The 22,671-nt window shown below is 56.7% G+C and overlaps 2 protein-coding genes across 11 annotated transcripts in view; both read right to left on the reverse strand.

Annotated features, from left to right (window-relative positions):
- The window catches only part of Col20a1 (collagen type XX alpha 1 chain), a 30,419-nt gene extending 22,926 nt beyond the window's left edge, over nt 1-7,493 (reverse strand). Inside the window, exons 1-4 of the mRNA XM_013144623.3 lie at nt 5,218-7,493; nt 4,801-4,872; nt 4,077-4,162; nt 2,114-2,224 (exon numbers count right to left, since the gene is read on the reverse strand). Coding sequence (XP_013000077.1) covers nt 2,114-2,224; nt 4,077-4,162; nt 4,801-4,872; nt 5,218-5,342 — 394 coding nt within the window. The 5' untranslated portion in view covers nt 5,343-7,493. The remainder of the gene's footprint in view (nt 1-2,113; nt 2,225-4,076; nt 4,163-4,800; nt 4,873-5,217) is intronic.
- A 181-nt stretch (nt 7,494-7,674) lies between these two features.
- Arfgap1 (ADP ribosylation factor GTPase activating protein 1) lies at nt 7,675-22,001 on the reverse strand. 10 transcript variants are annotated; one of them, XM_023561957.2, is made up of 14 exons: nt 21,848-22,001; nt 18,800-18,863; nt 18,290-18,399; nt 17,822-17,993; nt 17,271-17,371; nt 16,506-16,592; nt 15,993-16,089; nt 14,431-14,487; nt 13,059-13,091; nt 11,964-11,993; nt 11,189-11,245; nt 10,494-10,553; nt 9,737-9,807; nt 7,675-9,131 (listed from the first exon to the last, which is right to left on the reverse strand). In XM_023561957.2, exons 2-14 carry the CDS (start codon nt 18,857-18,859, stop codon nt 8,795-8,797), a joined length of 1,272 nt encoding a protein of 423 aa, XP_023417725.1. In that variant the 5' UTR covers nt 18,860-18,863; nt 21,848-22,001; the 3' UTR covers nt 7,675-8,794. The 10 variants fall into 10 exon arrangements, with proteins under 10 accessions (XP_023417725.1, XP_013000072.1, XP_013000073.1 ...); XM_013144618.3 differs by having other exon boundaries at nt 9,737-9,813; XM_013144619.3 differs by having other exon boundaries at nt 9,737-9,813; nt 18,800-18,860; nt 21,848-22,000.
- Between the last annotated feature and the right edge of the window lie 670 nt (nt 22,002-22,671).

Here is a 22,671-nt window from a genome sequence, read left to right on the forward strand (position 1 = left end):
ACAGCAGACTACACAAGTACCCCTGCCGGGCACAGCAGGGGCGACCCAGTGCCACTGAGGAAGACCTGTCACAAACACACAGCTGAGTCTGACCAGGCTGCCGGGACCTGGCTGCCCTGTAGGAGGAAGCCCCCACTTCAGACAAGAATGTGAGCCTCTTGTTTCTTCAGTAAGTAAAGCTCAAGGGAGAGGGACAGAGGAAAAACAGTTGCCACAGACACAGGAACAAAGGAAGGAGAAGAGCCAGCTCTTTCAGGATCCCAATTCACACCAGTCAATCACAAAGAGCCCAGAAATGTAAAGGCAACTAAATATTTAATGAGTGTAGTGAGGTCACTTTTTAGTCTTTTAGAGAAACATACTGAAATGGTTACAGACAGGATCTGATGGTGTCTAGGACTTGCTTTTAATACAACACATGGACGGGGTGGGCAGAGAGACGTGAAGCAGTCTCGCCATATGCTGGTAGCCATTGACGTTAAATCTCTGCTAATGTAGGCTTCATGACACGGAGCTGTCTCCTCTGCGTGTGTTTAAATTTTTCCATAAAAGTCAGCTCAGAAGACAAAAAAGGAGAAAACAAAAATTTATAACAAGTAGCACAAAAAGAAAACAAGCAGGAAGATTGTAGATTAAACTTGGGTCACTAATTTTGCTGATATAAATGGATAAAACATTTCAGTTAAAAGACAAAGATTTTGCTGATGGAAAAACAATGCCCAGTTGTGCCGCTTAGAACAGAGAAAGGTTAAGGGCCTAAGAATGGAAAAGCTGCTTACTGCAAACACTACCGCAGGCAGAAAACAAGGGAAGACGCAGGGAAGTGAGAGCAGGGCTCCCCTCCCTGCTGGGAAGACGCCGCTGCCAGCGTGCGCAGCCACAAGTTCGGGGCCAGCCTGGGCCCTGCGCTGAGACTGAGCCTCAGAAAACCGAAACTGAAAACAGGAAAAAATAAAAAATAATCAACTGTGAGGATAGAAAGCTAAATCCAATGAGAGTAAAAGGAAATAAAAAGACAAAATTGATGAAATCAAGCCAGATAATGAATGCCTTAACAAAGCCAAAAGGAGCTTTATTAGAAGACTGATAAAATAGATAAACCTCTAAACTGCTGATAATAAAAACAGACACGATTCAAGTAACCAGGAACAAAAGGGGGCATAACCACCGACCTCACAGATGTTCAGAAAATCAAAGTAACAGGGCAGTTTACACCAAGTCATCTGAAATACAAATTCCTAGGAGAAACCGACTTAGCAAACCTGACCGGAACTGTAGAGATCTGAACACTGTCTATCTCTGGAGAGGACTTGGCTCGCTCAAAGCTGCACACACCAGGCTCAGGAGTCACCCCTAAGAGACACACGCACGCCCGTGTTCACAGCAACAGAGCTCATTGACAACCACGAAAGCCACCTGCCTGAGCGTCCTCCATTGGGTGAGTGGACAAAGAGAGGCAGTACTCACACACTGGGGCACAGTGCTGTAAGGAGGGCAAACCTGAGTCATCTGTGGGGAAATGGATGCACCTGGAGACCATGTTAACTAAGTGAGAACAATTCAGGTCCAAAAGCTTAAATACTGCATGGTTTCCCTTATTATGAGACATCTAAAGCACAAGTCGTTAAGGAGCAAAATAGGCCAGGTGTCTGGCGCGTGCCTGAAATCCCAGCACTCAGGAGGCTGAGGCAGGAGGCTCCCTATGAGATTGAGACCACCCTGGCTACATAATGAGTTCACGGTCAGTTTGAACAACAGTCAGATCCCATCTCAAAACCACCCCAAAAAAACAAAAAACAAAACAACACCCCTGCCCAAAGAAAACAGAAGGAAAATAAAAGCTAGATAACAGGAAACAGAAACAGACCTTTTGTGAATGGGATCCTTCCCATTTCCTAGAGACAGGAAGCGGAGGGAAAGGGTGAAGAAGGAACCGAGGTCTGTTGTGTCCACTCACCACCCCGGCAGGAGTGCAGTTACTGAGCAGTATAGACAAACACAAAGACCAGAAGGAAGGAAAAGGAGCGCAGAGCTGCGCCCGAGGGGATGCTGGGCTGCAGGCTGTGGCACACAGCTGGGGAACCGCCGGGAGCGGCCAGCCCAGGAGCCTTACCTGCCGTGGGCGTCACCTGCACCAGGTAGCCCAGGCCACCACCCCGAGGCTCCCGCCACTTCATCTGCAGCCGGTCCTCAGGCAGCACTGCCAGCCTCAGCCGGCCACCTCCTGCACACCAGCGCAAAGTGTCAGGATGGACTCCACGCACCCAGCGTGATGCCCCCCCATCCCAGCCAGCTGGGGCCCCAGGACCTGTCCCAAGGCTGAGAAGCACAGTTGGGGCCTGGGACTCTGAAGAAGCATGACCCGGTGTGACACTGGGGGAGGCCCTGGTGTCTAGGAAAGGTGAGCCTGTGTGGACGGGGAATGTGCCCCTCCTCAGGGTCCTTGGTGACAGCGCCACAGGGCAGCGTCCGTGAGAGGATGCCTCATTCCAGTCCAGGGGCTTCCTCATGCCTGGGCAGTCAGCCTGGGGCCAAGGCAGCCAGCGCTCGCAGGGCAGGCAGTATGGGCACAGGGCTGCCAACCTGCCAGGGCCTCGGCTTTCCCAGCTAGAAGTGGAAAAGCTGTGGGGCCACTGCAGCCCCTCTCTGCCACCTCCACAACACTAGGCTGCCATCTCCAGGCCACCCTGGCAGAAAGCACGTGCACATGGTGGCCACATGTGCGTCGCTGTGTGTGTGCAGCCTTAGCCCTCATCTGGGGGGCTGCTGTGGTGAGAGGCGAGGTGCTGCCCTCAGCCAGCTGGGAGGAGCAGGGCAAAGTGGGGCCTGAGCCTGACCTCTGGAGGCTCTGTAATGGGCAGCTATTTTGGGAATGGGGACAGAGAGGGGTCTCTTCTGGCCACTCCACTGTGAGCTGGGGTACAGGGTGAGAGCGGGGCTGGGATGGCTGCAACAGACACAAGGAGCCATTCAGAGGCGGAAGCAGCTGTGCAGCTCCGGATGGGGCCCAGCTGCTCTGAGAGGAGCCCGCTGAAAGGCTGGAATGTGCTGGGGACAGGCGGGGGCTTTGCAGAGCCAGATGTGGGCAAGGTCCCCACTCCCTCCCATGAAGAGCCCTCTGTTTCTCTGCTCTGGCCTGACATGCTGGGGTGGGGGCTTTGGGAAGAGCCCCGTGGTGCCCGCTCCCTGGCCCCTGCTGCAGCTACCTCAGCCCTTCTTGGGTTCCACAGACCCAGGGGGCACCAGTGGCCCGGCAGCCCTTGGCATGCTGCACCCTGGCCAGGGAGAAATGCAGTTGGCTCTGCCCGTGGTAGAACCCCTTTGAGCTCAGCCCAGACTGCCAGTGGTGGCTTCCATCTCACTGAAACCTCACTGCCTCCCCTGTCAGGTTATGCCAAGGCCAGGGGCTGGCCGACCCAGGTGACAGGTAGGGGGGCTGGACAGACTGGAGGACAGACTGGAGACAGAACAGACTGCCAGGGTCCAGGCTGGACCTGGCCCAGGGACCTGCCACTCTGAGGGCTACATAGTGGGAGAGGTATTCATAATCCAGACAGTGCCAGCCCCTGGAGGTGACTCAGACACACAGATTGACAGGGAGGAGGTTCCACCAAGAGCAAAGCTGCTGCATGGAGACATGCACCAAAGAGGGAAGCCAGATCGTGACAGGCGTGGATGGCTGGCTCCCCTTGGCAGGAAGCCCCTCCCAGGGTCTACCTGAGCAGTGTCACCAGGGCAAGGTCTGCTGCACAGCCCTCCGTGGGCGCCCCCAATCCAGCCATGAGGCCCGAGTCGCCCACAGAGGCTTCCTGCAGGCAAGGGAGGCAAACAGAAGCTGAGCTGCCCTGCAGACAGCGGGACTGGGAGGGCCGCTACCTCCGGCTGGGGGAAGTATTCACGGGTGACCGAGCAGAAGGGAAGACTACAAGGATGAGGTCACGCCGGAAGCCATGAGGATGGCTCGGAGGCCAGATGGCTCCTTCGCTCTGCCTGCCTGTCTGCAGCTTCACTAGGGCAGCTCTGGATCGGTGGGCATCCAACCCCCAGGGCCGCTGCCCCCAGAACCCATTGCTTACCTTGTCCCTGCCCATGTGCCAAGACAGCACCCAGCCACAGCCAGAGGCAGAGGTCGGGGTGGCCCTGGAGTTTCATGTTGTGCGGCCTATGAAAGAAGGGGCCACAGCACCTCATCTCTGCCCACCCGGGGCCTCAGGCTCTGCTTGTGGTAAAGCTCTTTTGAGCTCAGCCCAGACTGCCAGTGGTGGCTTCTGTCTCACTGAAACCTCACTGCCTCCCCGTGTCAGGTTATGCCAAGGCCAGGGGCTGGCCAACCCAGGTGACAGATGGTGGGGGTTCCCCAAGCCAACAGGTGGACAGGCTGGAGACAGAGCAGCCTACCAGGGTCCAGGCTGGACCTGGCCCACTGTCGGAGGATCCTGGGGTCACACTGGGGGCCCCCTGATCTCTCCAATAATGGACACAGCCAGGTCAGGGAGCGACTCCACGGTCTCAAGACTCAGGCACAACACAGGTGGTGCCTAGTACAGACCAAGTCCCTGGTCCACCCCTGGTGCAGGCCCACCCCAGACCCCAAGCTCCTCTGTGCCAAGCAGAGGCTGAGTGCAGCCCATGGCCCCTCAGTGGGATTCCAGAGTCTTCAAGACCTCCAGGGCCCTTGCCCACTATGCGGACTCCCACCTCTCAACCCAGAGGGCCCCACCCTTTCAGCTGTATGCTTGAACTGCCTGCCAGGGGTCCAGCCCTTCCCCCAAGGAGGAGCCCACCCAGTGGGAAGGTTACCAGGAGTTCAGGTCAACTCCCCTGTGCTGGTCCAGCAATGAGCCAAGGCCAGGAGCCCCAGGCACAGGCAGCCTGGAAGAGTGCACCATGATCAGCTGCTAGGTCCACCAGAGGTACCAGGTGAGCGCCGCAGCACTCTCCCTGGACCCTGCACCCTCCTGACTCACCCCTCCTCTGTGGTCAGAGCTGCAAGCACAAGCCCCTCTACTACACAACACCCTCCCGGCTTCATGGCAGGGCAGTGAGACCCCCACCCGTCAGAGACAGCACGGGGCAGCGCAGCTCTTTCACTGCACCCTGGTCCTGTGTGTCCTGCTCCTGCAGCCCACAGGAGCTCAGCTCCTGGCTCAACCTCTTTGAAAGGTCAAGGTTGTCCTCAGGGCAAGACCTGAGTGGCTCCTCTGGGCCCTCTTCTACCTGGCAAGCCCGCAGATGAGTCGCCAACCTCCCGCTCCAAGGACAGTGCCTCCAAGGACAGTGCCGCTCGCCAATGGGGCCCTTTGGCCCACTCTAGAGCTGTGGCCAAGGGAGCCAAGGCTCATGAGGCCCCTCTCCTTCCGTCCCTGCCCCGCCCATTCCTTGGCTCCTCCCCTGCTGTACTTGGCAGGGCTAAGAATGGCACACAGTGGTCCCAGCAGGGGGGACCCCACTACACTAGGCTGTAAGTCCTACAGGAGACAGCTGGGCCAAGAACCTTTATTCCTCACATCCAGAGGGTCTGTCCCTAAGAGGAGCCTACAGGAAGTGCTGCTGGGAGACAAAGGCCTTCTATGCAGCCCCAGGCACGGAGCTGCAGTCTATGCAGCATGAGCAGCCTGCAGCAGCACCTGGATCTCACCTACCTCACAGCCTTGACTTCTAGGACCCCAAATCTGCTGTCCCCCGGCTTTGGCCCATTCCACACTCCTTACCTGGGACAGTGAGGTGGCAACTGTTCCAACCCAGCCAGCACAGTTCCCGACCCTCCACAGGCTCCATCTAGCCTCCACCTGGCTGTACCCCACTGGACCCAGATCATCCCCATGCAGCCCCAAGCACCAAATAAGGCCCCACCCACCTCACACTGGCCCTGCCTTGGCCCCAGCCTCATTGAGGAACCCAGCAGGGCTCAAGCAGTAGAACCACCATCCCTGCCCCTCAGACCACCCTACTGTGTGGCCTTGGGGACAGAGCCCCATTCTGCCTGTTCTGGGCAACTGCTGGGGTACGTGAGATGCTCTCCCCTGAGCTGGACTCCCAGGGTCTGGGGTACTGCACTTGCTGGGAGACACCTGAAAGGGCTGTGTGGCTCCTGGCATCCTGGTACCTCCGGTGGGCCTAGCAGCTGATCCGTGGTGCACTCTGAGGGAGGAGAGCACAGTCCTGCCGCTTGGGCTGCCCCTCCCGATGGACACCAGCTCAGCAGTCACCGGGGATGTGTGTGCGGCCACAGTTCACAGACACAGGCTGGTGCTAGGGTCGGAGGCAACACGGGCCCTTTGTGACAATGGGTCACCGTAGGAGTTCTGGCCAGGACTGATGACACCGCTGCAATAGTGTGTCAAGGGCTACCAGGAGGATCCTCGGCACTGTAGTCTTAAGAAAAGATCCTGAAAGGGCAGGGCCAGTGCTGGCCTTGAGGAGTCTACTGGGCATGCCAGTGCCTTGGGACAAACTGCAGAGGCCAGTTTGAGTGTGGACACTTCCTGCGGGCCCTGGAGTGGTCAGCAGGGTCCTGTGGAGCTAAAGCGGTTCACTCCACCCTCTCCGCCAGAGGGTAAGACCAGGCTTTAGTCAAAGGGATTCGGGAACCACATTGGGTCTGGGCCTGGGGCCAGCATCTGTGTTTACCCAAGACAGGATGCCCTTTTGGGGCTACAGAGACAGCACAGGGTCCACCAGGCTAAGATCACCCTGGACATGGGGACATGGCCGAGATGCCCTCAGCACCCTTCCTGTCACTGCCCCATGCAGGATCAGAATCATCTCTGGAGAGCTTTCCTGTCACCCATGCCCCGGGTGTGTGTGCCTAGAGCTACCTCCTGCCAGCCTGGGACCTGAGCAGAGGCCCCTGTGCGCCCCACATCCTGCTGTATGTCCTGTACTACCCTTGACCATGGCTACCCAAAGCTGCTCAGCCCTTGGTGGGTTATGCAGTACCAAGGACCCTGGAAAGGCACGCAGGAGCAGCGGACCTTTCCACAGGGCTGACAGCCATAGCTACTGGACCTCAGGGGGCAGGAGTGCCTGCTGTGGCCCCTTGGGTTACTAGGTGACTGATGTGTGCCCATGCATTTCACTGGGAGGCTGCTCAGCAGTGCCTGTGCACAGGACCAGGAATCTGGCACTGCTCAGGCCACACCCTCTGCCAAGGATTCCTGGATCTGGCTGCACCTGGGCAGGCCTGGAGCTCACTGTGTGTGTGTGCATGACCTCATGTGTGCATACGCGCAGCTTCAGGCCAGCCAGGCCAGGCCCTGCAGACTGGCACTGTGGGAATCGAGTGCTGGCACTGCATACCACCCATCTGGTCCAGCGAGCTCCGTCCCTTCTCCCCAAGCCCTGTGATCCACTAAGCGGCTATGTCCATGCCAGCTGAGGCCTCTTGGGCTCTTTGCTGAGAACTCTACGGGCTCTGAGTCCTGTGGCTCTTCTTGCCGAGTTCCAACCTGACCTTCCAGGACAGAGCCCCAGGAGTTGCCTCTTCCTGAGGTCTGGACACTGCAGGGTACATGACCACCTAAAAGGATGAAGCCCTGGGGGTGGCACCTAGTGAGGCCTGTCCCATCTGTAGCTAGCTGAGCCCCGAGGCAGGACGAACACAGGGCTGAGGGGCTCCAGTGGAGTACAGCAGTAGAGGGGCGCGAGCTCACCACACACAAACCACACAGGCACTTCAGGTGCATGCACTGCTGGTCACACTGAGGGCACATGGGGTAGCTGCAGGCAGGGGGTCCCACACACCCTCCAGCTATGCTGTGGCAGCATGCTCACTGGATCCTGGGGGAAGGCGGTCAGATTTGCTGGCATCACAGGCAGTGGCACCCACAAGACACTAATGACCCACGGTCCAAGAAGCCCACGCTGCACAGGGGCCAGCAGGTTCAGAGCCTTGAGGGCTCCGCATGGTCAGCAAGACCCGAGCGCCAGGCTCGAGAAGACAGTGCCCGGAGGGACCGACTGCAGGTGTGGCGCTGCCTGTCTGACCCTTGCAGGGCTCGGCCTCAGTTAGGGCCTGGCCACCACAGGCCCCAACCGCTAGGAGCCCTCTAGCTAGGGAGCAGCTCCAGGAAGGCCACCCTGAACCCCAAAGTAGCCTAGGAGTCCCCGCCTCATGTCCACCCTCCCCAGCAGGCCCTGCCCTGGCATGGGACAGGCAGATACACTCTGCTCCCTCCCGTGTCCTTGTTTCTGTGAGGGCAGAGTCAAGTGCTGAGATCAGCTCTGCATCAGAAGGCCGGAGCCACAGGCTGTGAAGTTCATCCAGAGAAAGAGAGGGACGGCCCCAGGAAAGCCACAGGTGGTAGTGGCGAATTTCACAGCATGAGCCACGGAAATGGGCTGAGGGAAGAGGTCCGACAGCAGGCCGAGCTCTGGTACTGTTTTCAGCATTTCCACTTTTAAGACTTCAGGCATCTTCTTCAAAAAGAAAAAAACAGCTGGCTCAACTCTTTAAAGTTAGAAACACATTTCACAGAAACAGATGTGGGGCACTGCTGAGAGCACTGCCTGCGGCTGAGGCCCCTGCTCTGGGCCTGGCCACCTCCAGGCCCTCCAGACGGCCTCCCATCCTGAGGACTGTTGCATCTTCAGGGCTGCATGGGGACCCAGGTCCTGGGTTCGGCACCCTACATGGCTGGAGGGTGCGGCCAGGCGGCTCGGAGCAGGTGGCACCTGGACGCCCTCCTGGCACTGCAGCCACTTCTCTGGCTGGGTTTGGATGGAAGGAGGGGTGGAGGGGGCAGAGCACACACACAGCAGCTGCCCCGTGGGGCTGGGTGGGATGCCGTGGGCACTACCAGTTCTGGTTGTCCCAGCCCTCGTCAACAGCCGCAGATGGTGCCACCTTCTTGGGGGCCTTGGCCCTGCCCTCCCCGCCTGTGCCTTCCCAGCTCTCCCAGCCGTCACTGTTGCTGTTCTTGTTGTTGGACGCGGAGCCTGAGCCCCACACGTCCCAGCTGTCCGAGCTCCTTCTGCCCGTCGAGGCGTCTGCGCAGGTCCAGCTGTCGCTGCTCGGGGACTTGGTCTTGGAAGGCTCGGCGCTCCCAAAGGTCTCCCAGAAGCTTTGGTCTATGGTGTTGTTCTGGAAGTCATCCCTGCCGCTGTTCTGGTAGCTCTGGCCCTCGACAGGTCTTTTCATAGAGAGAGGGAGACACTTAACAGATGTCACAAACTGCACAGTCATGCGGGCACTGCCCCCAAGATGCAGCATGCTCAGGTTTCAGGGGTGTGGAGAACCACGCATGCTGTGAGCTCAGCCCTCTCCTGGAAGCCCACACCCCAAAGCGTGGCCACCGCCTCCCACCCCGTGGCTTCATCATGCTTGCACCTAGACAGGTTAAAGGACAGGTCCTGCCTGGCACCCCCACCCACATTCTTGGGGCCAAGCCACCAGGTGGGAACTGGTCCTCTTCTGGAGCAGGGGAAACCTAGCCTCGGGTGAGGCTCTGCAGAGGGCCCAGGGCACCACAGGGCTGGCCAGCAAGGACTCGGATGGTCTCCTGCCGCCTCAGCCGTCAGCCACCAGACAGACACAAGAAGGAGAATGTGGCTGTCTGCCTATGAGCAGGGGCTGCACCGGTCAGGGGTGAGATGCAGGCAAGTGGCCCCAGGCAAAGGCCACTGCACACCACACCCACACAAAGGCAGGACACTGGGTTGGGGATCCTGGGCGAGGGACACGACGGCCTTTCAGCCTAGGGGAGAGCTGCAAGGGCTCCCGGGCGGGGTACAGTACCTGTCTGAGGGCTCTTCTGCTTTCCCAGAGAAGAAGGTAGTGACGTCCCGCCATCCCTTACTGCTGGCTCCCTGGACCTGGATGGAGACGAGAGAGGCTGGGCAGGGCTACTCCCATGTGGGCCTCTGCCTTCACCCCAAACCCAACCGCACACAGTCCTGCTGGGACCTGGGTGACACTGAGGAGCCCGAGGCACAGGTGCACGCAGAGCAATGCAGCAGTGGTGCCCGGGCCATGTGTGAGGCGCCCACGCTTGGGCTTCCATCAGCGGCACCCCACTTTCCCCACAGCTCCCCTGCACAGAGCGAGCCGCTGCTGCACTGCGGGGCAGCATGAACACATACTCCTGCCAGTGGCTGCCACTGGCTGGCACAGGCCTCATCTTTACACAGCCGACAGGAGGTGCCCAGTGCGCTGCCCCACCCAGGCCACCTCGCGCTGCGCACGGGACACCACACACCCCAGTCAGTCCAGCCAAGGACCAGTACCAGCACTTACCTCGGGAAGGCCCACAGGCAGCAAGCGAGAATAGGGAAAGGAGCACGACAGGTTAGTGGCTGCCAAGTCCCCACAGCCAAGCTGTTTCCATATTCCTCATGCATTCAGGCAATTGGAGGGCAGCAGCCGCCAACACAGCTGGCCGAGCCCTTGGGAGCCATAGGCTCCTGGGCATCCTCCTGGCCGGCGCCCAGCCACGGAGCTGGAATATGGAGACTGGCTCTGGCTGTACCCGCACGGCAGGCCCGGCCTGCCCTACCTTGGACGCCAAATGAGAGACCCCAGTGGACACATCCTCAAAAATCTTTCCCTCCTTCACCTGCATGGATTGAAAGGGCACTGTTAGGAGATTAAAGCTTCAGAGAACAGTGACCTCAGATGTGAAATCCCTAACACAACTGCCAGGGAGGCACCCGTCACACCAAATCCCTACAAAATGGCAATAAACCAGGCTTAGTACCACACACCTACAATCCCAGCAGGATTGTAGGCTGGGAGGCTGAGGCAGGAGGAGGTTATTGAGTCCAGACAGAGCAACTCAGTAACTTAGCAAAATCCTGTCCCAAAATGTAAAGAAGAGCAGGGGATGTAGCTTGGTATGAAGGCCGCGGGTTCATTCCCAGTACCACAGACAGAAACTACCTATGACCCCAACACTGGCTTTGGCATCCTGACTGTGGGCCCCATCCTTCCTCAAGAAGCGTCTCCTGCCTGGGTTGGGCTCCCCGGGCCGGGTCAGCTACCTCCTTTGTGGAGGGGCACCCGCAGGCTGGTTTCTGCCCTGCTCGCGCCTTCTCTGAGGTCAGGCTGCCAGCATGTTGGGCAGAGGCAGGGTGGGCTGGGAGACAGTGGGTAGGAGCTCAGCCATCTCACTGAGGTGAGTGCAGAGTGGCACAATGCCCCCGGCACACAGCTGCTCCCCCAGAACCAGGTGGCCACTGCGGCTGCCCATACCTTCTCCTGCGCAGGCTTGAGGACATTCTCGTTCAGGCTGTGGCCCAACTCTGAAGCCTGTGGGGAGGGACGCTGTGTGAGGCCCGGGGCAGCAATCTCACTGCATATGGTCAGCACAGAGCAGCACGAGCTTTGCCACAGATGGGAAGGCGGCAGGGCACGGCACACAGGGAAGCAGGCCACGGGCCACAGGAGGGCACAGGTGACAGCAGAAAGAGGCAGCCTTCGAGAAGGACCGGCCTGCGCCAGGAAGGGAGCTGCCCACAGCCCTTCTGGCCTGGCCACCCACCAGAAGTCAGCCAGTGAACAGGGGCAGCAGGGTCGACCCTACTGGCTCCTCCCAGGCACAGGCACCGGGTCCCGCAGGGAGGGAAGGGGCACAAAGGCAGGGCAGAGGGCAGAGAGGCCCCGGCCTGTCCTGGGGCACCATGCAGCTGGGGAGACAGCCATAAGGCTGCATGGTACCTGGGGTGTCACATGTTCTCAAGGAAGGGAAAACAGAGATTTTAAGGGGACGAATTCCACAACACAGGAAGCACAATCCCCATCAGGATGAAACTCTCCTGGATTATCTGATTTGAGGTGATTAAGCCATAAAATCAGAATGCTGCCAAGCGGCCCCTTTCTCGGGGCTCTGCCTGGCCCAGCCAGTGCACCTTGTTCCACAGGCCCTGGAAGCGCAGGCAGAGACGGTGTGGACACAGCTTAAGAGGACGGCAGGCACGCAGGGTAGGCGTGGGCAGAGGCAGCATGCACCGGTAGACACGGGCTTTACCGGCTCTGGCTGCTGCTTGTAACCCCAAAACTTGACCCAGATGGCACGGACACAGGTTAGCAGAGAGAGAGAGCAAAGTGGCAGGAGCAGTGTTTAGCAACCAGGAAACACCTGAGAATGCACCCCTTGGCTGAACTCTGGCTAATGGCATCGCAGATGGACACCACCAGACCTCTAACCAGCCTGCTCCAAACTCACCCCATTCCATAACCAGCAAGTGTGACTCGGCCAGACAGAGGCTCTGGGACAAGCCAGGCAAGGGTCCCCAGGGTGGGCAGCTACTGGTGTGCAGGGCGAAAAGCCCTGTGGGAGTGGATGGGGCATCGCAGGGTGAAGGGGCCGTGTGCAAGCTGCCCTTCCCCATTCGGGGCACAAGGGCGGCTCTGAGCACCTTCCCACGGCACGGCACAGCCCTGACAAGTCTCACGCAACTCAAGGCAATGCCGGGGACATACAAGGTTTTGAGGAAAAAAGAAACACCACAATCACAGCCTGCTACTGCATCCAAGAGATCACGTCACCCTGGGGAATGGCTGGGGTCCACCTCCTGTGGCCAGGCGGCCATGCCCAGCCAGGCCAGCTGCCCAGGGCCACACCCTGCACTAGCTGCCCAGGAACGAGGAGGCCTACATGGGCAGCCTCCTGTGAGGCACTGCAAGGGCCACACAGATGCGTGCTAAGGGACCCTCAGGTCCCCAGCAAATGACCTAGGGAGCTTCCAACACTGCACGTGGCATCACACACTCACAAGAGTGGGTTTTTTTGGTACCGGAAATCAAACTGCTCGGCTAGGATGCTTGTCAGTCAGGTGCTGTGCTGCTGAGCGACACCCTGGTCCAAGAGTTTTAAAACACCAGGAGAAAACTCCTCTTTTTCTGGGTGTGTTGCTGCACACCTATAACCCCACTCAGCTCTGTGGGAGGCTGAGGCAACAGGATTACAAGTAGATTACAAGTGCAAGCCCCGCCAAGGCAAATTGAGACACTGCCCTTAAACTTAAAAAAAAAATTATTCACACTGGGGACACAGCTCAGTGTGAAGGCCCTGTGTCCAATCCCTAGAACCAGGGGTGGGAAAATAGCTTCTCTTTTTTACCTTTTGACTTGCTTGGGATCCAAACTTTGTAGCCTGAAAGGAAACACAAAGAGCACTTTAGCCAATGAACTTTTTTTTGGTCTTTTTGAGACAGGGTCTCCCTACGCAGTTCAAGCTGGCCTTGAGCTCACTTTGTAGCAAGACCCAGGCTGGTCTTGAACTCACAATGATCCTCCTACCTCAGCCTCCCAAGTACTGGGATTACAGGAGTGCGCCACCATGCCTGGCCAGTCAATAATCTTTAACCTGACCACTAAGCTCCATCTCTGCTGAGCTAGGATGGGTCTGGTCCCAGCACCATTTCCAGATAGCCACCCGCAATGACAGCACAAACTCGGCATCTCCACGATGCCCAGAGACTGCAGCAAGGCCTGGTTTGGCGTAAACACCTAGCCCCAGGCACTGCTGGGGAATGGAGTATACCCGGGCCACACCGAGGCTGGGCAAGATCAGAGCCAGGTCTACCCTCCAGACTGTATGCCAGGCCTGGCAGCTACCCCCACGCTGTCTTCAGTGGGCCTTCCCCCATCCTAGCTCTGCTCTGTCCCACTGTGGTGGCAGCTTGGTGCCCTGCATATCCCTTGCAGCAAGGACAGAGCAAAGCCTGGGGACAGGTACCTGGGGACATCCAGGGCCTCAGCCTCATAAAGACAATAGCAGCTGCAGCAGGAGACTGCAGTGCATGGGAAAGAGCCACCCACCCCGTGGCTTCCAGCTGGCTCTGGCTCTGGCCACGCCACCTCTGTCCCTGCTCCTCTCAGCACCATGGCCACCTGCCCAGCCCAGGCGCCCTCTCCAGGGCCTGCTCCTCGTCTGGGACCGTGTTGGGTTCAGCCCACTTCCTTCCCTTTAGTGCCTGTCAGATCACTGCTCAGGCCATACTCTTCCTGGACGGCATCATCCGTCCCAACTGAACCCCTGAGTCTGTCTTTCAAGCAAAGGCCAGAAAGAAAAGCCTGACACTACACCGAAGACCCAGAGGCACCTACAGCCTACTCAGGGGTGAGAGCAGAAGTTTGGGGCTCGATCAGGATCACATCTGCCTCACACAAAAGGGCAGGTAAACCTCTGCAAGGAGGTAATCCTAGAAAATCTAGGACCACAGCAAGAATGCCTGGGTTGGGGGCTGGGGATTTAGCTCAGTGGCATAAGTACCTGCCTTGCAAACAGGCAGTCGTGAGTTCGATCCCTGGTACCAATAAAAAGGAAAAAGACCAAAAAAAAAAAAAAAAAAAGAATGCCTGGGTTGTTCTGTGGTTCCCAAGGCTTTGGGCCACTCTACTGGGGAAGTGAGAACCCACAGGACCCTTGGTACCTCTGTCTCCCATGGCCCAAGCCAGCAGCAGCCAGCATGCACTGTGAGGTTACTTACACCTTCCTTAGCTGCAGAGGCAAACTTGCTTGCTCCGGTGGTGAAGCTGCTCCAGCCCTGAGGAGGCAACAGAGGAGGAAGCAGTTCTGGCAATGCCCAGGTCCCTCGGGCACCATGCTCTGCCTGGAATAGCCCCCACGGCTCCTGCCGCTAGAGAATGAGCCTGGCCCCCGCCTCTCCCACGCCCACCCTGCCAGGGCAGGCTGCCACAAAGAAACTGGCTGCTTGGCAGGCAGTGCCTCCAGGGGCCCAGCAGGCCGCTGCGCGCCAGCCCCACTCTCCTCTGCATTCTCCCCTCTCTGAGGAGCAGTTGGTGGGGTGAATGGGGTCACAGGCTTTCTTGGGGGTCCAAGGTTTTCTCCTAGGCCTTCCAAAGTTCACTGAACAAACTGAGCTGGGGACTGAACCCGGGGTGCTCTTCCACTAAGCTGTGTCCCCAGTGGCCTCCAACCCTTTTTTAAGCTTTGTCTGGGACAGATTCTTACTATATAGTCTGGGCTGACCTGAACCCCCAGTAAACTTCCTGCCTCAGCCTCCCAAGTGCTGGAACTGCAGGTGTGTACACACCTGGCTTATGTTTTAAAAAAAAGAAAATTTAACCCTTTTTTAAAAGACGGTCTTGCTAAATTGTTCAGGTTAGCCTCCAACTTGCAATCTTCTTGCCTCAGCCTCCCACACAGCTGGGATTATAGCATATGACAGCTCATGGGGGAAAAAAGCAACTTAAAAAAATGGTTTCTCTTACATAAGAAACCTAAAATATAGATAATGAAAGTAAGAAGATCTTTCCCAACTGGGAAGAGGAAGTGTTGATGGCGGGAGGGAGGAGAGGAAAAGGGGTGGAAAAAAGAACTCAAGTGAAAACTGGAAACAGACCTTTTGCGAATGGGAAAGGAACCAAGAGTTGGAAGAGTGAGGAAGGGTGGCAGGGGAGGGATGGAAAGGAGTCAAGGCGTGCTGCGGACCCGGACCACTCCCCGGGAACTGCAATCATTCCGCACTACAGACATGTCCAAAGGGAAATACACTGGGAAGAAATCTGAGTTGCAAAAAAGCAAATTTTGACAAAATTTTTTTAAAAATCATGTAAAAGGGGGAGAAAAAGCATAGTCGACAAATTGTATTCCTATAATCAACAGCCGGCCTGGACTGTCACAGCCGGAACAGCTGACCTTGGCCTTCCAGGCACCGGGCAGAAACAGTGGCCCTGGAAGCAGGCAGGCACACAGAGTGCACGCTGCCAGGCCTGTCTGCTCCCCACCCTGCGTCCGCACCCACACCTCATCCCCTGCCCCTCCCACATGACTCAGGGAGGCTGGGTTCTCGCCAGGCAGCACCCCTAGGCTGTCCCATAGGAAACCTTCAGTTCTCTGAAAGAATGCACCTTGTTAAATTCAAAATATGTATTTTGTAATATATTTGGGATCTAAATAATTGAAACCATATTTTTAGGAGAAAATTCCACTGAGGATAGAGAGACGAGCCTGTAATCAGACCCATCAGAACAGGCCATGGAGGGCCGCCCTGCCTGGGTTCAGGGGCACCTGCCACAGGGGTCCTACCGAATACAGGGACGACATGGCGTTGTTAAGGAAGTCATCTTCTCTCTTCTGTGGGGGCACTGTGTTCCCAAACCCCACATAGCGGTTCTCCTGGGCCCTGAGAGGGAAGGACAGACAGACAGACAGAAGCCGCTGCCTGAATTTCACTGCTCCTACTCAGCCCCGACCCTGGCCCCTCACCTCCCAGCCATGCTGACCCCACACAAGTCATGGGCACGCACAGTAAGAAGCCCCCTGCCATACTTCCAGAGGGTCCCCGTAGGCAGGGTTTCTGGAGGAAGCACCAACACAACTTAATCTGAAGGATTTAGGGATAAAAACTCATTCACGGGCCAGGCTGGTACATGATTCCTAATTTACACTTAGCTGGCCGGGGCTGGCGGTGGGCACCTTACACACAAACACGCACTTTGGCTCTGCATCGTCCTCAGAAAGACGCAGGCCTGTCCTTTTCCCCTAAACTGCCGGGTGGCCTGCCCAAGTAGCCCCCAGACACGTGCGGTGCTGCCTCACCCTTGGTAGGAGCCAAGGTCATCATTCAGCCAGTCTTCAAAAGCCTTGTCAGCAGAGGCAGTCGCATTCTGTGGCTGGCCAGAGGGTCTGAAATGGAGAGCAAAGGTCAGCGTGGGCAACACCAGGAGTGGGAGGCAGTGGGCTGCAACCTAGCACATGGCCCAGTGACACCAACTGAATCACGTGTCCTGGTGTGAAGGCCCTTCCCACTGACCCGGAAGGCACCAGGGTCAAGCCGGGGACCAGCTCTGCCCTACAGGATGCCTGGGCTCAGCGGCTGAAGTCCCAGTAAGACCAGTAGACAGAATGTGACCTGCTAGCTGGGAAAAGCAGGAGGCCCTGAGCCGGGGAACAAGCTGAGGCCACCAACAGTCGAGGGCCTCCTGACGGGTCCTGTAGAGAAGCAAGGTCACGCTGGCACCCAGGGTACCCGTGACTGCCTGTGCCCTGTTCACCCACACAGGACAGTCCCACAGTGGGACTTGCGACTACAGGACGATCGGCACCTATCCGCATGCCACCTGCTACCACTCCCATGGCTGCGTGAGGCATAGGAGGGAGACGTGCCAAACCTGCCCGAGCGGGGTGCAATGCACTGGGTGAATTTGCTCCAAAACCGTGTACTGTTCCAGCAGGTTTAAAAAGCTGATTTTGGGGACAACTCTGTTGGAGTCACTTCCACAATTGTAAGGGACATGAAGCATCTTTGAGGTCCTGAGCTCCAGGTAAGGTCAGGGTCAGCAGGACCATTGGGGGTGTAACTACCGGTGGGCAGTTGGTGCCAGTATCTTGGGCTGAGGTGGGGTCCAGTTCTGGGCAGGCGACGACTCCAGAGACCATTCTCTGCCTTCAGCCAGAGTGGCAACCTGACAAGGGGACAGGAGACCGTTAGGATGCACACCCTGGCCCCTCATGGTGCTCAACCTCACATGCCAGCACCCTGCAGCTGCTCCCTGGCCCTCACGGTGCTTGTGATGAGTGACAGGGTGGGAGAGCTTGGAATCAGTGTGGCTCAAGCCTCCAGTGCTCAGGGATGCATTCATCTGGCCCCAAACCAGCAGGCTTGCCAGAGTCTCAGAGGCGCTGCAGCCAAGATGTGTGAGTGATCAGTTCCATCCCTTCAGTTAATTACAGGGCACGTGGCCCCCTTCGGGCAGGAGGAAGAGTATGCTCTGGATGGGGCAAGGGTCTCACATCCTTGCTTATACCCGAACTACGCCCATTCTCAACCTCAGTGCCACCAAAGCTACGTTCTAGCCACCATGAGCAGGTGGCACAGCCTAGACACTGCAAAGAGCACGCCGGGCCCTTTTCACCTTGTCCCTGAAGAGCGCCGCGGCCTTGCTGTTGTACTTGTCCTGCAGGGACCAGCAGGGGTCGTAATCCTCCTGGGACTCCAGGAACGCTCGGAACTTGGCATTGCCGCCAGCCTTCATCTTCTCGAGCTCGATGTCCTTCCACTTGTCCATCGTAACAGAGCGTACAAAGCTGAGAAGGAGAGGGACGCCTGGTTACCGAGTGCCTGCAGACCAGCAGCCTCCCTAGCTGGGGTGCACTGTGAACTGCACACAGTGCTTCCTGCAGCGAGACGGAAGCCAAAGGAGGCTACAGGGAGGCTGGACAGCCCAGGGCTGACCAGCCCTGCCACAGTGGCACTGGAGGGGGAGTTGCCTGGTAGGGAGGGAAGTAGCCCCTGGTGAGACAGTGCTGTGGGGACAGGTGCCCACTGTAACACAGATGCGCAGTCAGACAAAATCCCAGGGGCCAAGCAGCAGGACACTGACCTGAGATGCACCCCAAGCCCGCGGTGTTTCCCAGAGCACTCCAGACAGATCCAAATGCCATAGGTCACGCTGACCCACTGAGGGTTGAAGGCACCACACTCAAAACAAACCTGCAAAAGGCCACACTCGATTCACCAGGTGCTCAGGCCAGAACTAAACCCCAAAGACCCAAGTGGTGTCCCCAAAAGGGGACACCTACAGAGGAAGGAAGGCAGCACATGCGAGGCCTGAGGAGAGAACCAGCACCAACAAGCACAGCAGGGCTGCCTAGGTGGCCAAGGGAGGTGGGGTCGGTTGACCCCTGGAAACTGGGGTACAGGAGGACAGCCCCACATCATAAACCTTCCCAAGGAGGATGATGCAGATGCAGCCTGAGCACCGCAGGAGGAACCATGCTCCCTGCACCCACATCAGAGAGCACCCATGACACCAGGCAGAGCTATTGGCCAGCCACTCAGAGAGTGGCCCAGAGTCCGTAGGTCACCCCAAGCCACCAAGGTGCAGGCTCACATTGTTCTCATCTTGCACTCTGACTTCTTTGAGAACTTTCCTGGTCCTTGGGCTGGCCATGCTGCTGCAAAGGAGGAAAACAAACCATTAAGCTCACAGATGGATTATAAGTAGATACACAGGTGCTCAACTACACTACAGAGTGGTAACTCTGAGGACCCTGAAGGAGTCCCTTGGGAGGCACAGTGTAACAGTGCACTGACTGAGGTTCCTGCTCTCTACCCTCGGCCGTGCCCCAGGCCATGCCAGGGCGGAGCTTAGGGATACCAAGAAATAACTGGTAACATCCACACTCCTTAAGTACTGAGTACCTCCAAGACTCCACGGTTCACAAAAAGGCCTCTCTTACCACAAGGGGTGGTCTTTACAAAACACACACAAATGCCCTGTTAAATGTGACTCTATTTGAAAGGGAACCATGCCAGGGGCTTGGGGCTCCAGCCTGTGAGTTGGGCAAAGAGGTGTCCCTGACTGATGGTGCAAAGAAGCCAGACTGCTGGAGGATCTGCAGGCAGGTCCTCGGTGGGGTCATCCTGAGGGACAGAAATAATAGATGGTGAGACTGCTGTAGGACAGGGACGTGGCCTCCAAACCACCAGATCTATGGAGACACTGATGGGGGCAGCAGCAAAAGGCTCGAGCTGGAAAGTTATTCATTTCTTTATAGAACTAGCAACTGTAGCAAAGTCAACTTCAACTGGAGACCCATTTAATTCACAACCAGGAAAATCAAAGCTAGAGGAAGAGGACAGTACCAACAGCAGTGTCAGACATACATTAACTTTCATTGAGTTCTGCAAGGCCCAGCACTTCTGGGCCTGGGCTGTAGGCAGGGCCTGCAGGTCAGGGTCACTACTGCCCTGCCAACCCCCAGCTGGGTGGAGGGGTCACCTCTCCAGAGCTCATCCACCTCTCAGGCAGACCCGTGTGTGGCCCCAGCCAATTCTCAGAGCAGCGAAACAGGGACAGTACAGGAGCACCGAGGAGGGGACGGAAGTTACACGCAGCTGCACTGTTGACACCTTCAGTGTTCTCACCTTGCTACTCTGCTGCTGTGCTAAAGACGACTGCTTAGATTGGCTTTTCCCTTCAGTTAGGTGAAGCCTTGTGTGAAGAGTGATTAAAACAATCAGAAAACCCTGTATACTATACTACCATCATCACCATCATCATCATCACAGTACTGGGGACTGCGCCCAGGGCCTTCGCATTAAACTACACCCTCAATCCTTATTTTAATTCTGAGACAAGTCTTCACTAACTTAGTAAATTGCTCAGATTAGGCCTGAATTTGTGATCCTCCTGTCTCAGCCTCTCAGAGTGCCAGGATTACAGCCATGTGCCACCAGGCTCAGTCACTTTAAATATTAAGTCTGCAAAAATAAGGTATTCACTGAGAAGAATGCAGATCCTCCACATACCAAACCTTCTGTCCCCGCTTATTAACACAGCTATTTGAAATTAGGAAATATTTGTTTCCTGTATTTGCAGGAAACAAAATCAAAAGTTCACCCCAGGCTCCCTTCCACTCCGTAATTCTCTGCCAGGACAGTGCCCTGAAACCACATGTTGGGGTGGACGCCTGAATGCTTATTCCTGCCTGCAGCGGTCAGACTTACACTGACTCATTCAGCCGGAATATTGTAATCACACTAAGTATCTACTTACTGGGTTGAAAACGATAAACACACAGATGCTGGAGCCGCTCTGAGTTTCCCACCATTCTCTTCAAGGCGGCCACAGGAGGGCCTGTGACACTGGGGTAGGGGGACAGTGGTCAGGGACCAGCGCTGCTCTCTCAGCCCAACCTCCCATGGTGCTGAGCTTGCCCAAAGGGGCCGTGACCTTGTTAACAGGACAGAGGCAAAGCAAGTCAAGACCCTGCGAAGCTGCTCTGAATTCTAAATGTGTGAAATATTCGCTGAATTACTGGACAAAGAAAAAGCGCGGAGAGTAAAGGACTTGACTTAGATCCACAGGAACTTTCCTGTGTGGTGACTGTCAGGTGTTCAGTGATTGGAAATGTTAAGTTTCATAACATGAAAGCAAATGCATCTTAACCAAAAGAGTGTAAATATTATTTTATGTTGAAAAACAGTCCAGCAACTCAACACCTGGAACCCAGATGGTAAAAATGTTCCTTTCTCCCTGTGTGAAGAAGCAAATGCGTTCACTTTTACTAAGTTCACTAAGTCACTTGTCAGACCACAAAACATTTGTTTTTTAACTTGGGGCATTCTCAATCTCTGAGACCTAAAGGGACATTTCAGGACACTGCTTAGTCCTGGGCTATTTAAAGGTTAATAGGGAGAAATAATTGTCTTTCTCAGAACTGTCTAATGAGGCACTCAACTAACCCATGTCTAAGAACATGGTGCTCATTCTAAAGAACAGATTATTTCTTGACTTTGAAAGGGATGACAAGGCCCCAGAAACAGATGCCAAAGCACACCTAAGAGCTACCTTATCCCCTGGACCAACAGTTAGGGGCCCCTTTGCTGCCATCACTAACTGCGCATGACAGGAATAAGAGACTTAAGATAAATGAGCAGAATGATTTCTCAGCTTGGAGTTGTTTAACAGGGCAGACAAGGTGCACAGTTCTAAACACTGGTAAAATGAAAAAAGTGCTAAAAGTCTTGTCTTTGTGTCTTTCCCTCCCTCCCTTAAAACAATCACCCACGTCAAAGGACGAAACGGAAACGAGAAAGCAAGCCGAGCCTGTGAGACTCTGAACAACCCTTTCCTCCTCCAGAGGGGTGGAAGCCGTGGGATCCCAGGCGATGAGTGGACTGTGCCGGGCCGCGTCTGTGTCCGCACGAGCTCGGGCAGAGGGTGCTAACTAGTGGGCGACTCTCGATCCCGAGTGGGACGAGGGCGGCCTCACATGGAGAGGGGTCTCGCGGGGCAGCAAGGCTGGGAGGCTTACGCGACACCGCCGGGAGCTCGCGGGGACACAGGCTAAGGGCTGGGGACGCGGCTGGGCCCGGGGGGCGCCGGCATCGCAGCGGAGTCAGGCGGCGTCGGGGCGCCGAGCCGCGCGCTCACCTGGCAGGAGGCGGACAGGGCCGCCGGGCGGGGCTGGGGTCGGGGTCGGTGGCGATTAGGCCACGTTCCAGCAGGGAGCCGCCGGGCTGCACCGGGAATGCGGGGCGCCCACCAGCCGCCAGCAGCTTCCGGCTACGTCACCCTTCGCACGGCATCACGGGAGGCGGCGGGGCGGGACTTCCGCCTGCGACCCGGAGCCCGGCGGCCGGGTTCGTCCGGCGGCCGCTGTCGGGGCCACCGCCCTTCCGACTAGGCGTACAGAGACAGCCAGGCAGCGGGCAGATCGGGACCTGGCACGCGGTGTGCCGAAAATGTGGCAATAAGCTCTCGCTCAGCTTGGGCCCTAAGTGCTGCCTCGCTCCGCCCGGGGGAGCCAGGTGTGACCGTGGGCTCCCGTGAGCTGTGACGGTGATTGCCTGGAGGTTAACTGCAAGCGATGTTGGGTTTTGCATTCACTTTGTGCCTTTCCGTGTTATTCTTCACTTGTCTGTAATTTTTGGAATGACCTAGAGTGACCACTTTTAGGTATCAGCGGTTCGATGAGTTTTGGCAAATGCGCAGCCCCTGGGACCTTCATCACAGCCAGTGTTAGAGTCCCTGAAAATCGCCCTGGTGGGGTTTCCGCCTCTTTATCCACCTTCTGTCTGACCTGAAGCTTTATAAAGTATAATCACTGAAAGGTGTTTTAAAATAGCTTCTTTCACGAGGGCACTGTCACTGGGGATCAAACCCAGGGCCGTCACACTGAGCTGCGTCTCCAGCCCTTTTATTTTATTTTATTTTATTTTACTGAGACAATACAACATAATGTTTTTGAGATTGAT

Source organism: Cavia porcellus, unplaced genomic scaffold (genome assembly GCF_034190915.1).
Source record: "Cavia porcellus strain 051 isolate PalLab524CR breed Dunkin Hartley unplaced genomic scaffold, mCavPor4.1 scaffold_5, whole genome shotgun sequence".
NCBI lineage: Eukaryota > Metazoa > Chordata > Mammalia > Rodentia > Caviidae > Cavia > Cavia porcellus.